At 47.7% G+C, this 13,518-nt stretch overlaps 1 protein-coding gene across 1 annotated transcript in view; it reads right to left on the bottom strand.

The window, feature by feature from the left end:
- Positions 1-13,518, bottom strand: part of KIAA0556 (KIAA0556 ortholog) — a 259,351-nt gene that overhangs the window by 177,406 nt on the left and 68,427 nt on the right. Inside the window, exon 3 of the mRNA XM_011982338.1 lies at positions 7,842-7,918. Within this exon, the coding sequence (XP_011837728.1) occupies positions 7,842-7,918 (77 nt within the window). The remainder of the gene's footprint in view (positions 1-7,841; positions 7,919-13,518) is intronic.

Here is a 13,518-nt window from a genome sequence, read left to right as displayed (position 1 = left end):
GAGTGTTGGGATTACGGGCATGAGCCACTGCGCCTGGCCGTAATCACTTTTATTACCTCCATTTAGTAGATAAGCAGTATAAGGCATAGAAAGGTTAAAGAACTCGCCCAAGGTCGCATAGCTATTATAGTATGCGGCAGGGGTAGAATGCAAACTTAGGCAATTTGGCTCCAGAGTCTACACCGAAACGAAGACAACGTGTAAAGCTGGCAAGATGATGTTGAAACTGGCAAACTTAGACACTGCTGGTAATTCATAGAACCTTCTCAGAAGTAGTATGAAAATATAGAAAATGCCATATGTTTGGTCTTTGCCCAGTAAGCACATTCCGGCAAATTGTTCCTGAGCGTATGAACTCTGGGCAAGAAGATAATCAGTGTTCAGTAATAACAAAACCCTGGAAGCAACCCAAATGTCCAACACCAGAGAAGTGGAAGCTGCTATTACACAGATGCTATCATTACGAAGACGCTATAGAAACATGGGGGACTGTGATCTGTTCAGTGGGGGGCGGGGGAGTGGTGATGAAAAAGGCAGAATAAAAATGATACATAGGTCAGGGCACAGTGGCTCATGCCTGTAATCCCAGCACTTTGGAGGCTGGGGCAGGCAGACTGAACTCTTGAGCTCAGGCATTCTGAGATTAGCCTGGGCAACATGGTGAAACCCTGTCTCTATAAAAAATATTAAAATTAGCTGGGCGTGGTGGCGTGCACCTGTGGTTCTAGCTACTTGGGAGGCTGGGGCAGGAGGATGGCTTGAACTGGGGAGGTTGAGACTGCAGTGAGCCGTGATCATGCCACTGCACTCCAGCCTGGGTGACAGACAGAGACCCTGTCTCCAAAAAAAAAAAAAAAGAAAAAAAAGAAAGAAAGAAAAAAGAAAAGAAATGAAAGAAAAAGAAGGCATATGTAGCAAAGGTAAAGTTGGAAAACTGTGTGTTTGTGGACCCAGCGTGGAAGGTGATGTGGAAGGTGATAAATGTAAAATGAAATAGGTTGTTGAGGGAAGGTGGTGGCATTGTGGGTGACTTCTTTGTTTATTTTTTAAATGTTTCTTTAGCGGCTGATACATTCATCTTTTCACCAATTGTGGCAGGAACATTTATTACAGGCTGCTTATCTCTTGCCAGCCTTGGAAGCCTGGGAGATGCCTGATTGTTGGGCAACAACATAAAACAGAAGAAAAACACAAGTAACTAAGAGACGATTTCCAAACACAGCAATAGCTACGCTTGCAGGAACAAACAACCAAGGGACAACGTAGGCACCGTCACTCTCTGGGGAGCAAGCGGGAGCCTAGGTCCCGGGAGGCCTGTGGCGGGACAGGGCGGGGAATCTGATCACCCAGGCAGACAGCCTGCCTCAACTTCTCTCCCTGCCTTCTGATGCCACATTAACAGTCATGGCATCCAGTTACCCAGGATCTGAGGCTGGCAGTCCACGGGTGCCCCTCCTTAAGCAGAATGATTTATGAAAATGTAGATTTATGAAACTGATAAATTAGGAGATAATTATTCAGACTGTGAAAGGAATTGCTAAAGGAACTCCCCTACTGCAGCGGAGTGCATCAGTAATATTCAGGTGGCATCAAAGAAAAGTGTTTTTTAAAAAATTGATAGCCTACTTTGCATAAAAAGCTGTCCTGGGTGCAGGGGACTCAGATAAATCAGATTCCACCCTTGCCCTATCTAAAATCGAGTTCTTCCCTCCTGCTGCCCTGCCACCCTCTACTGGCTTGCTGGTTCAACTTTTTCCATGGCACACTATCACTGGTTAACATTATATTATGGATGTATCTGTGTATTTGTTTATTCTTTCTCCCCCGCACTGGACTCTGAGCCTCTGTCCTATGGGCCATGGTGCCTGCTGAATGAGGAAAGCTCTCAATGGCTATTTCTTTCTTTTCTTTTTTTTCCGGGTCTTGCTCTCTTGCCCAGGCTGGAGTGCAGTGGTGTGATCACAGCTCACTGCAGCCTTGATCTCCCAGGCTCAAGCAATCCTCCCACCTCAGCCTCTTGAGTAGCAGGGACTACAGGTGCGTGCCACCACACCTGGCTAATTTTTGTACTTTTTTTTTAAAGACAGGGTCTTCCTGTGTTGTCCAGGCTGGCCTCGAACTCCTGGGCTCAGTGGATCCACCCACCTTGGCCTCCCAAAGTCCTGGGATTACAGGCATGAGCCACTGCGTCCGGCCTCAATGCCTATTTCTGGAACAAGTGAGCCCAAGGATCTCAGTGGGGGCAGGGGACATGGATGAATACCCTAGTGCTCACAGCTACCATTCATGTGACGCACATCACACCCACCATTTCCATTCTATGCCCACGTTGGCCTTTGGAATCACCTTCACAGATGAGGAAGTGAAGGCACAGGGAGTGGGGAGTACAGGGTGTGATGAGGCAGAGTCTAGGGACCTGACATGGCTGGGGTGGGTGTGATCGGGGAGGATTCTCCTCCTCGTGGGCTACTGGGGCAGGGACGTAGATGGCAAGGAGGACCCAGTGAACACAAAGGGCAGGTCATCGTGTTCTCAGGGGGCAGCAGCCTAATTGTGACTAGGCTTATGACTGAGTGGTCTCTGAGCGGTGTGGCTGCCATGGCACTACAGATGAGCCACATGGTTCCTCCAGATCTCGGTCATCTCAGGTCGCCTGAGGGGGTTCTCCAAGGATCAGTCATTCAAGAATTACCTGGATGTCAATTTGGGGAGAAGGTTTTTATATCGAAAGGATGATAATCATAATAAACATTACAACAATTAGCTGGATGTGGTGGCCCACACCTGTAGGCCCAGTTACGAGGGAATCTGAGGCAAGAGGATCACTTGAACCCAGGGGTTGGAGAGTGCAGTGAGCTACGATCTCACCAATGCACTCCAGCCTAGGCAACAACAGAGTGAGACCCCCATCTCAATCAATCAATCAGTCAATAACTGAATGATGATGATAATGATGTTGATGATGATGATGAACTCTGGGTTGGGTAGGGGGCTTGCTATGGGCCTTCAAGAGCCTTGTCTCACTTCACCCTTCAGTGATCCTGGGATTGAAGTTATGTTGGTCTGTTTTAGAAATGAACTTGCCCAAGGCTAGAGAGTCAAGGAAACCTCCAACCTGGATTTGAGTTCTGGCCCGTGGGGCTGCAGTACTTGTGCTCTCCCCTGCTCCTTCCTGCTGTTCCTTGACTTTAGCACCAGACATCACAGAGGCTCTGAGCAAGAAGAGGTCACAGGAGGGAGCACTGGCTCGCAACTGGGGGCTCCTTGGAGGGGGTGGCATTTGAGTCCAGTCTTAAAGGGTGAAGACAGGGAAGGCAGGGGTGCAGAAAGCCTGCCATTCCTCCCCAGAACCTGTAGGTCCCCTAGGATGCTCCACAGAGCTGCACATAAGAGCATCTGTGCAGGTGGAGGAGGTGAGTGTGGAGGATGGAGCTCAGTGCCGGAGGCTCTGCCATTTCCCCAGCCTGCGTGACCTTGAGCAAGTCTCTAAACTTCCCTGGGGTCTGTTTCCTCTTCTGTAACAGGAGACTAAAGATGCTGGCACCTCCCTGGGCTGCTATGAGGACAAAAGGACAGACTGGGTTAAAACTCTGGCTCAGATAAAGGCCCAGGCGAGAGAACCAGATGCTGGTTCTCTCCTTCCTTCTTTCTGTCTGGATCTTCTCCTGGGGCTGCAGGCACTTTTGTGGGCAAGTTTTCCTGTAAGTTTCCCTTGAATGACCTTTCTCAAGGACCAAATGATCACAGCATTGCTGGATTCTTGGACCTGGAGAGCAAATCTGGGTCTACTCCCTACAGTCCAGAGGTGGGTATATATTACAGCCCCTCTCTGCCGTCACCTCTTCAGATACAAGGGCCCTCATCTTCTCAGTCCATTCTCATTACTCAGACCTTTGATCACTCCGCCTGCTCTTTCATGAATCCTGTCGGGCGTGATTACCTCTTTCATAAGGTTGAGTGACAAGAATCACTTAGAGTCCACTGGGACAGGCAGCTGGGAGGGTTTCTGCAGGGGTGAGGCAGGGCTGTCACATCTCCAGATTCTGTCCTCCTACTCCCTGCCCCCAGTCCTCTCCTGAAGCACACAATCACTTTCTGCTTCTTTTGTCATAGTTATAGGTGGCCTTGTGCTCACCCTGCCACTACCTGGGGAGTTCTTCAAGGATAAGAGCTGTGTGGTGGACACCTGCTCTCTCTGCCCGGCCAGAATCTCCCCCATCTCAGATCTGTGGGTACAGCACCATTCCTTCTTTCACTCCATGAAACTGACTCCACTGGGTGAAACTGACTCCACTGCACAATTTAGTGGGGTGGCCAAGGAATGGCCACTAGACTGTGCGGGACACAGGGAGTGACTGGCTTGTATATAGTTAGAATGTAGGTCCCCTCTAAATCTCATGTTGGATTGTAATCCCCAGTGTCGAGGTAGGACCTGGTGGGAGGTGACTGAATCATGGGGGCAGAGTTCTCATGAATGGTTTAGCACCATCCGCTTGATGCTATCCTTGCGATAGTGAGTTCTCCCAAGATCTGGCTATTTAAAAGTGTGTGCCACCTCCCCCCACCCTCTCTCTCCTATTCTCACCATGTGATGTGCCTGCTTCCACTTTGCTTTGCCTTCTGCCATGAATACAAGCTCCCTGAGGCCTCCCCACAAGCCAAGCAGATGGCGGCACCATGCTTCCTGTACAGCCTGCAGAATCGTGAGCCAATGAAACCTTTTTTCTTTATAAATTACCCAGTCTTAGCTGTTTCTTTATAGTAATGCAAAAATGGCCTAACATAGCTTGGGATGGAATTGGGCCCACACCAGGCCAATGGGAACCTTCCTCAGCACTTTCGCTGGAAGCATTAGGAAAGATCCCCAATACTTCCAGGTAGGATGTACGTAGGGGCTTTTCCTGGCCGTCTTGGCCACTGCAAGTGAAGTACCTGCCTGAGAATGGCTCTAATATGGGAAAACGAGGGTATAGAAAATGGAGAATAGTTGATTTTGATTACATCATCTAAGCACTTGGATCTACCTATGCCTGAGGCCAAGAGTATCATGATGAATTTCTTTTTTTTTAGAGACAGTGTCTCACTCTGTCACCCAGACTGGAGTGCAGTGGCATGATCAGAGCTCACTGCAGCCTTGAACTCCTAGACACAAGTGACCCTCCCACCTCAGCCTCCTAAGTAGTAAGTAGCTAGAACTATAGGTGGGTGCCACCACACCTGGCTATTGAAAAAAAATATTTTAGAGACAGGGTCTTGAACTTCTGGGCTCAAGCGATCCTCCTGCCTTCGCCTCCTGTATAGTTGGGATTACAAGGAGAAGCCACCGTTCCCAGCTTGATGTTGGATTTCTTAATTTAATGAACCAGTGTTTCCTAGCTGTTTAAGTCCATTTACCTTCGGTTTCTGTCTCTAACAGCCAAAAAACACTAACTAATACAGTGTGTGTCTTCCTTATCACAATGCTTCCCTTTGCATTAATTGCAATACCAGGCACTTAGAAGGTACTCAGTGAAATCCTGCTGAATGAATAAAAGAAAAATGCTGCCCTGCTTCTTATGGGCAGCTGTGTTCTAGGCAGATCTCTGTTCAGAACTCACTCCAACGATTACATCCCTCCTTCTCAGGTTACAGACAACCCAGATAAGCAGCCTGGGTTTTCATCTCCCTCAATGTCCAGGGTAAAGCTCAGAGGCTAGTTTTCTATCAGGTCCTACAACTAGATTTCCAAGTAAATTGCGGCTCTTCCCACAAAATCCCTCCTCACTTAACTTAGGGCCACTGGCAATCCGGCAGGTTTTTTCTCCTCTTGATTATTTATGACAACATTAAGCAAAAGGTAGAGTCCAGCCTGGCTCCACCACTTTCTGGCTGCGAGACCTTGGGCAAGTCGCTCACTGCTCGGAGCCTCCACTTCCTTGCCTGTAAAATGGGCGCAGTAACTCTGTCCCATTGGGTACTGTGCAGATAAAGTAAAATGATGGGGTGAGGTGCCTGGCATATGGCTGGCACTCTGCAAAAGGTGCCTTTGAGATTTCACCCATGATGGCTCACAGGGATTCCCATTCTTCACAAGTCTCCACTGGAAGGTGTTTTTTTCCAGCTCTACCTTCTAATTTCCTGTCATCGTGACAGCTCCCTCTTGGTGACAACACATCCCCCCAAATTTTATGGCAACTCAGTTTTGATATAGCTTTTAATTGTCTTTGTGCTATAACCTTGTCTCTGGAAATTCTCATTTATACTATGGGCCAGTGCCTCTTTGATTGCACACTTATTGATCCCCCAATTAATGAGAAACAATTTGTTCATAAGGAACTGTGACAGCCTCTCCCCAGACAAGTCACATGCAGATGATTAAACGATCACCCAGGTGTTCAGTGGTACCATCCAGTCTGCCAGCGATTGAATAAAAACATCCTGCTCCGTGGCATTAATGATGATGGAAACTCACGTCGGTCTAATCAGCACCAGCCTTCGCTGTTCTAGTTTGAGGCTGATGTGGGGATGGAGGTGGATGAGCGCAGAGCTGCTGGGCACAGAGGACGCTGTTGTGGTGTTTCTGGCTGGCCCTGGAGAGACTGTCTGTTCAGAAGATCTCCACCAGGGGTGGTGCTGCCTCAGTGGGTGGGTGTCTGGAAAGTGGGTGGGTGCTGTCATAGGTGGAATTTAGGGTCTTAATGAAATGTAGTAAAGGGGCTGGTGGGTAGGGACGCTAAACTCCTGCAATTCGTGAGATTACAAAAACTTGTCCCATGCAACATGCCACCAGAGCCCCTATTGATAACACCGAGTCCAGTTAGTGAGACTAGAGCTGAAGTCACATGCAGGATGACACCTCCCTACCCCAGACTCTGTTGTCTGTGAGACCCTAAGCCCACTCCCATAACACAGAGGCCCACATTCGTACCCATCCCCCTTTCTTCCCCCTCCAGTTCTGTGGGCCTGCATTGTTTTTCTGTTTGCTTTGTGCTTTAATTTGAATTCATTACCAACATTTTAAAAGTCAGGAGATTTCACAGGCCAAATCCAGATCTCCAGCTTCTCTGGCAGACTTGGGAGGATCAGGACCTGGGGGAACTGTGGTCTCACAGACAGCTGGCCTGGGCTGAGCAGCTTGGAGACAGGAGCTCCAGGTACCCACTGGCCCACTGAGCCAGCTCCACTCACTGCCTGGCCATCCCTAGAATCTGAATTCGCAAATCCCCAGCTTATCGCAAGGTTTGAGGCCTGAAGACAAACGGTGAACTGAAAGTGAACTTCCTCAGCCCTACGAAAGAACCGAGGAATGATGCCTCTTTCAAACCAGACCATGATGCTTTGACCTTGATCGCTACACACTGGACCTACTGCAAGCTTTTTTAAGAACCAGCACTCCAGAGACAAAATCAGTCCTACTTTAACTTCAAATGACTTATCGACCAACTTCAAACACCAATGTAAAATGACTCCATTTTTGCATAACACGACATGATTATAGGCTCAGATTTCAGGGATTGTCAAAGCCTGTGCGATCACAGACTGGGCTCTTCAGGTGGTTCTTGCACAAGCCCTGCCAAATTCGAGCTTTTTTTGACAACCTTATCTTCTCCCAGAACAGGAGCTGGGAGGGAAGAGGCGGTACTTACACATCGAACAGTTTGCTACAGCTCAGTCAAAAGATGCAATTAAATCAGTGAATGGAGAAATAGGAGCTGGGGTTGCAGATAATATTCTAAGCCTCTGAGTGGAGGGGGACTCTGCATCCCATTCCTATGTGAGGCAGGGCCTGCCTGCTGTTAATAAATCTAAATAGATTTTTACTTGGCTAATATCAAGGGCTGCCGTCGAGCAGCTTCTCTTACCGGTTCCTCTGCTGAAGCAATATTAAATACTCATCATGTTTCTCATCAAAGTCTGTCACCATGTCCTTAGCGTAACCCTGAAATGAAGAAACAGAGCAGTGTGATATCGGAATGCAGGGAATCGCTGACTGAGAGCGCAGGTGCGGCACACACCGGCACAGGAGGCTGAGAGGCGGAGGCTGACCTTGACGAAGGCCCAGCTCCCCCGGCGCATCGCTCCAGCGACCCAGAGCCCCAGAGATTGTCTGATGGTCCCATGGGTCTTAGGCGTACACACCTTTAATTGTCTATGAAAAGGAGAAGGTCAATTCTCGCCTCTCACTGCTCTTCATTCCTCCCATGCCCTCTAAGATCAAGGGCTCTGACATGATTTGGGCTGTACTGTTTTCTCAACACTCATTATTTAGTTATCTTAATTGTCATAACCAGATGCAACCCAAATCAGTTGTTTAAAAGGGGATCTTGGACAGGCACAGTGGCTCATGCCTGTAAAACTGGCACTTTGGGAGGCTGAGGTGAGACGATTGCTTGAGCCCAGGAGTTCCAGACTAGCCTGGGGAACCTAGGGAGACCTTATTTCTACAAATAATTTAAAAATTAGCCAGGCATTGGTGGTGCATGCCTGTGGTCCCAGCTACTTGGGGGGCTGAAGGGGGAGGACTGTCTGAGTCTGGGAAGTTAGAGCTGCAGTGAGCCATGATTGCACCACTGCACTCCGGCCTGGGCAACAGAGTGTCTCAAAGAACAAAAAGGGGAGGGGAATCTTATTTTCCCCTTGTCATTTCAAGAGAAATATATGTTAATTATAAACAATGCAGTCGTTACAGAAATCTATGACCCAGACTGGAGTCCCTCTTGGAGTGGACATCTGTGGTTCTGTGTCTCCTCTTCTGCCAATGGGACTCTGGGTTTCCTTTGGGGAACTGCTCAGCCCCTTCTTGCACTTCACTGGCTTCCTTAGATGACCTTGAAAGTGACTTTGTTCTTCTCTTGGTTCACATGACCTTGGCCTTGCCAATCAACATAGGGCTTCCCCCAGTCACAGTGATTTACCACTTTAGGGGTGAACCAAGACCCGAGTCAGCCTCGGGACTTTGCTAATACCCTTGGAAAAAGAGCTGCTCTCTTCCCATTTGAATGCTGTGCCAGTGAGATGCAGGCCTGGACCTGCCTGAGAGTGAAGCTGATAAAAAAGACAGCAGATCCAAGAGATGCAGAGGCAGATTCTTAATGACATAATTTGAGTCCCTGGATTCACCTATGCCTAAAGAAGTATCTGGACAATTCAGTTATTGCCTTAGAAGTTTCAACTGAGTTTCTGTCATTTGCAGACAAAAGAATTTTAAGTAACACACTATAATCTGACCATCAGAGATAATCCCTGGTATAATTTATTATGGCTGGGGGAGAGTAATGTATAATAAACTACACGTTTCAAGTGATGTATGCATGCACCAGTAAAACTGCTATTGTAATTTGATATGTATATCTTCCTCCGGTGCTTTGTTCATAATATACAAAGATACATATCTACATATACACTCTTTAAAAACCTTTTTTTTTTTTTTTTTTTTTTTTTTTAGTAGAGATGGCATCTCACTATGTTGCACAGGCTGGTCTCTAACTCCTGGCTGATCCTCCTGCCTTGGCCTCTCAAAGTGCTGGGATTACAGGCATGAGCCACTGCCCCCAGCCCCATATACTCTTCTATTTCTTTTGTTTGTTTTTTTGCTGGGGTTTTTTTTTTTTTCCATGGTTTTTTTTTCGAGACAGAGTCCTACTCTGTCACCCAGGCTGGAGTGCAGTGGCGTGATCTCAGCTCACTGAAACCTCCATCTCTCAGGTTCAAGCAATTCTCCTGCCTCAGACTCCCAAGTAGCTGGGACTACAGTCACTTGCCACCATGCCCAGCTAATTTTTGTATTTTTAGTAGAGACAGGGTTTCACCATGTTGGCCAGGCTGGTCTCTTAACTCCTGGTCTCATGTAATCTGCCTGCCTTGGCCTCCCAAAATGCGGGGATTACAAGCATTAGCCACTGCGCCAGACCTCATATACTCTTTAAAACAAAAATGGGATCATACAATAAACAATTCTTTGCAATTTGCTGTTTCTTTTTCCTTTCCTTTTTTTCTTTGAAATGGAGCCTTGCTCTGTGGCCCAGACTGAAGTGCACTGACACAATCTTGGCTCACTGCAACCTCCGCCTCCCAGATTCTCCTGCCTCAGCCTCCTGAGTAGCTGACATCACAGGTGTGCGCCACCACACCCAGCTAATTTTTGTATTTTTAGTACAGACAGGGTTTTGCCATGTTGGCCAGTCTGGTCTTGAACTCCTGACTTCAGGTGGTCCTCCCGCCTTGGCCTCTCAAAGTGTTGGGACTACAGGCGCGAGCCACCGCACCTGGCCAATTTGCTGTTTTTTAACTTTGTTGTCAAGGGGAGGATTAACAGTACAATATCAGCTTGGCACTGGTCCCAAGTTATAGCAAGTTATGGGGATTAAGTTTTAAATGGCAAGTAGGGCATTTGTATCAGAAATGCAGTTTGTGTGGGAACCTTAATGCTTCTCCTGGGAAGGAAAGAGAGAGAAAAATAGAAATCTCTGTCATTCTCTTCTTAACTTTTCAAAATCTGGCTTTAGCCCCATTATTTTGTTAGAATTCTACCCAAGAGAGACCCAGGACCACCTTAACTTAATGTAATAGGTCTTCTCTCCATCCTTTCCAATTGCTCTGAGGCACGGGAAACTAATCACCCATCATGCCATCCCAAGTTGAGAATGACGGGCATTCCTTTCCTCTCGCTCTCATCCTCATGATAATCATTAAGATTCCCACTCCAGGCCGGGCACAGTGGCCCACGCCTGTAATCCCAGCACTTTGGGAGCCCGAGACAGGCAGATCACGAGGTCAGGAGATCAAGATCATCCGGCTAACATGGTGAAACCCCCTCTCTACTAAAAATACAAAAAATTAGTCAGGTGTGGTGGTGTGCATCTGTAGTCCCAGCTATTTGGGAGGATGAGGCAGGAGAATCGCTTGAACCCAGGAGGTGGAGGTTGCAGTGAGCTGAGATCGTGCCATTGCATTCCAGCCTGGGCAACAGAATGAGACTGTCTCAAAAAATAAATAAATAAATAAATAAATAAATAATAAAAAAAAAGATTCCCACTCCATTTCTTTAAAAAAAAAAAAAAAAATAGCTGGGTGTGGTGGCAAGCCTGTAGTCCCGGCTGCTCGGGAGGCTGAGGCAGGAGAGGATGGTTTGAGTCTAGGAGTTCAAGATTACAGTCAGCTATGATTGCACTACTGCACTGCAGCCTGGGCAACAGAGTGAGACCCCGTTTCTAAAAAACGTCCTACTTGCCAAATTCTCTTCCTCTGCATCTGTAGTGCTGAATGAGCTGCTCTTCCCATGCAGCTTTCTGCTTGTGCCTTCTCTAGCTAGCCTTCACCCTGTGCCCTCAATTGTGGAAGGTCAGTGGCTGCCTGCATCTCCATTTCACCAGTCTTGGGTTTTTCTCCCTCCCGTCTTCACTTCTCCCTCCAATTTCGAGGAAAAGAGCCGGATGTGCAGCCCAGTCATGCCTAGTCCAGGGCTAACACCCTGATGCCCTTTCTCCTTCTGCTCCCTATAGGGCCCCAGGTTGTTGCCATCTGCTTCCCTCTTGCTCCGGAGCCTCTACTTTCCCTTCCTGACTTCCCTCTCTCTAGACCCACCCAGGAACAGGATGCTGTACCCTCATGTTCTCTCCTATTCTGACATCTCTACAACCTCTGAGTTTCACTGGGGCTTTCCTTCTGGCTAAGTTGGCCAATCACGAAGTAAGCAATAATAAGAAAGGGTGATACAATGAAATTATAAGAAATAAAAAACAAAAACAAAAACAAAAAACAAGGCTGGGCATGCCCACACGTGTAATCCCAGTGCTCTGGGTGGCTGACGCGGGAAGATTGCTTTAGGCCAGGAGTTTGAGACCAGTCTGGGCAACATAGCAAGACCCTGTCTCTTAAAAATAAAAAATAAAAAATAGCAGGGTATGGCCAGGCATGGTGGCTGACACTTGTAATCCCAGCACTTTGGGAGGCTGAGATGAGTGGATCACCTGAGGTCAGGAGTGCAAGACCGGCCTGGTCAACATGGTAAAACCCCATCTCAACTAAAAATACAAAAAATTAGCCAGGTGAGGTGGCGGGCACTTGTAATTCCAGCTACTTCGGAGGCTGAGGCAGGAGCATCGCTTGAACCCGGGGGTCGGAGGCTGCAGTGAGCTGAGATAGCGCCACTGTACTCCAGCCTGGGCAACACAGCAAGACTCTGTCTTGGAAAAAAAAAAAAATAGCTGGTGTGGTGGTGCATGCCTGTAGTCCTAGCTATGTGGAAGGCTGAGGTGGGAGGGGTGCTTGAGTTCAGGAGTTCAAGGTTACAGTGAACTATGACTGTGTCACTGCACTGCAGCTGGTGCAACAGGGTGAGACCCTGTCTCTCTAAAACACCCGAGAAACATCAAAAAACAAACTAGCTTTCCTGGCTGCCGGAGGTGCCTACAGACACTACTCTGTCCTCCCCTGGGCCTGAGTCCTGCCTCATCCTGAGTGCAAGAAAAGCACAGGAGGCCTCAGCCCTCGGGAGAACTGGGTTTTTATGAGAGTGGGTCTGGGGAGGATTCTCGCCTTCTTCCAGAATAATAACACATAAATCGCGCAAACAGTTTATCCAGCATTTCCATAGACACGATTCTCCTTTGATCTTCACAGAAGCCCTTGAAGTAGTGATTATTACTCCATTTAAGATACAAGGAAACCCTCCCATGCATCTTCCCAGAACACAGATGCTGCTCCATGGCAATTTACATAACCATTTTGAAACATTAAAATGACCGTGGATATATTATGGGTATGGAATGAAACAGTGGATGACATTTTTAGATGAAATATGGGACTTCAAAGAAATCTCAGCTTTTGCTGGCTGCCCTGGGCTTTCACCTCAAACTCTCCAGGGAATGCATCGATCCTCTTTTGCTAGGAGGGAGATGTCATCAGGAAGACTCGAGGAACTGGAACATCCATCCATCTCCACTTCTTAAATGCTGATGTGCCTACAAATCACCTAGGGATCGTGGTGAAATGCAGATTTTTTTTTTTTTTTTTTCTTTTTGAGACAGGGTCTCACTGTGTCTCCCAGGCTGGAGTGCAGAGCAATTTCAGCTCACTGCAGCCTCAACTTCCTGGGCTCAAGCCTCCTGAGTAGCTGGGACTACAGGCAGGTGACAACACATGGCTGGCTAATGTTTTTTTCTTTTTTTTTTTGTATTTTTTGTAGAGATGTCGTTTTGTCATGTTGCCCAGGCTGGTCTCGCACTCCTGAGCTCCAGTGATCCACTTGCCTCAGCCTCCCAAAGTTCTTAGATTACAGGCGTGTGCCTGTGTGCCACCATGCCCCAGATTCTTTTTTTTTTTTTTTGGAGACAGGGTCTCACTATGCTGCCCAGGCTAGTCTCAAACTCCTGGCCTCAAGTGATCCTCCCACTTCAGCCTCCTGAGTAGCTGGGACTACAGGCATGTAGCACCATGCCTGCTTTGAAATGCAGATTCAGTAGGACTGGGAAGTACCCAAGTCTGCATTTCCTTTTTTTTTCTTTTTGAGAAGGAATCTTGTTCTGTTGCCCAGGCTGG

Source organism: Mandrillus leucophaeus, unplaced genomic scaffold (assembly GCF_000951045.1).
Source record: "Mandrillus leucophaeus isolate KB7577 unplaced genomic scaffold, Mleu.le_1.0 Scaffold24, whole genome shotgun sequence".
NCBI classification, from domain to species: Eukaryota; Metazoa; Chordata; class Mammalia; order Primates; family Cercopithecidae; genus Mandrillus; species Mandrillus leucophaeus.
The sequence above is the reverse complement of the archived record's forward strand: the minus strand, read 5'-3'. Positions and strand labels throughout refer to the sequence as shown.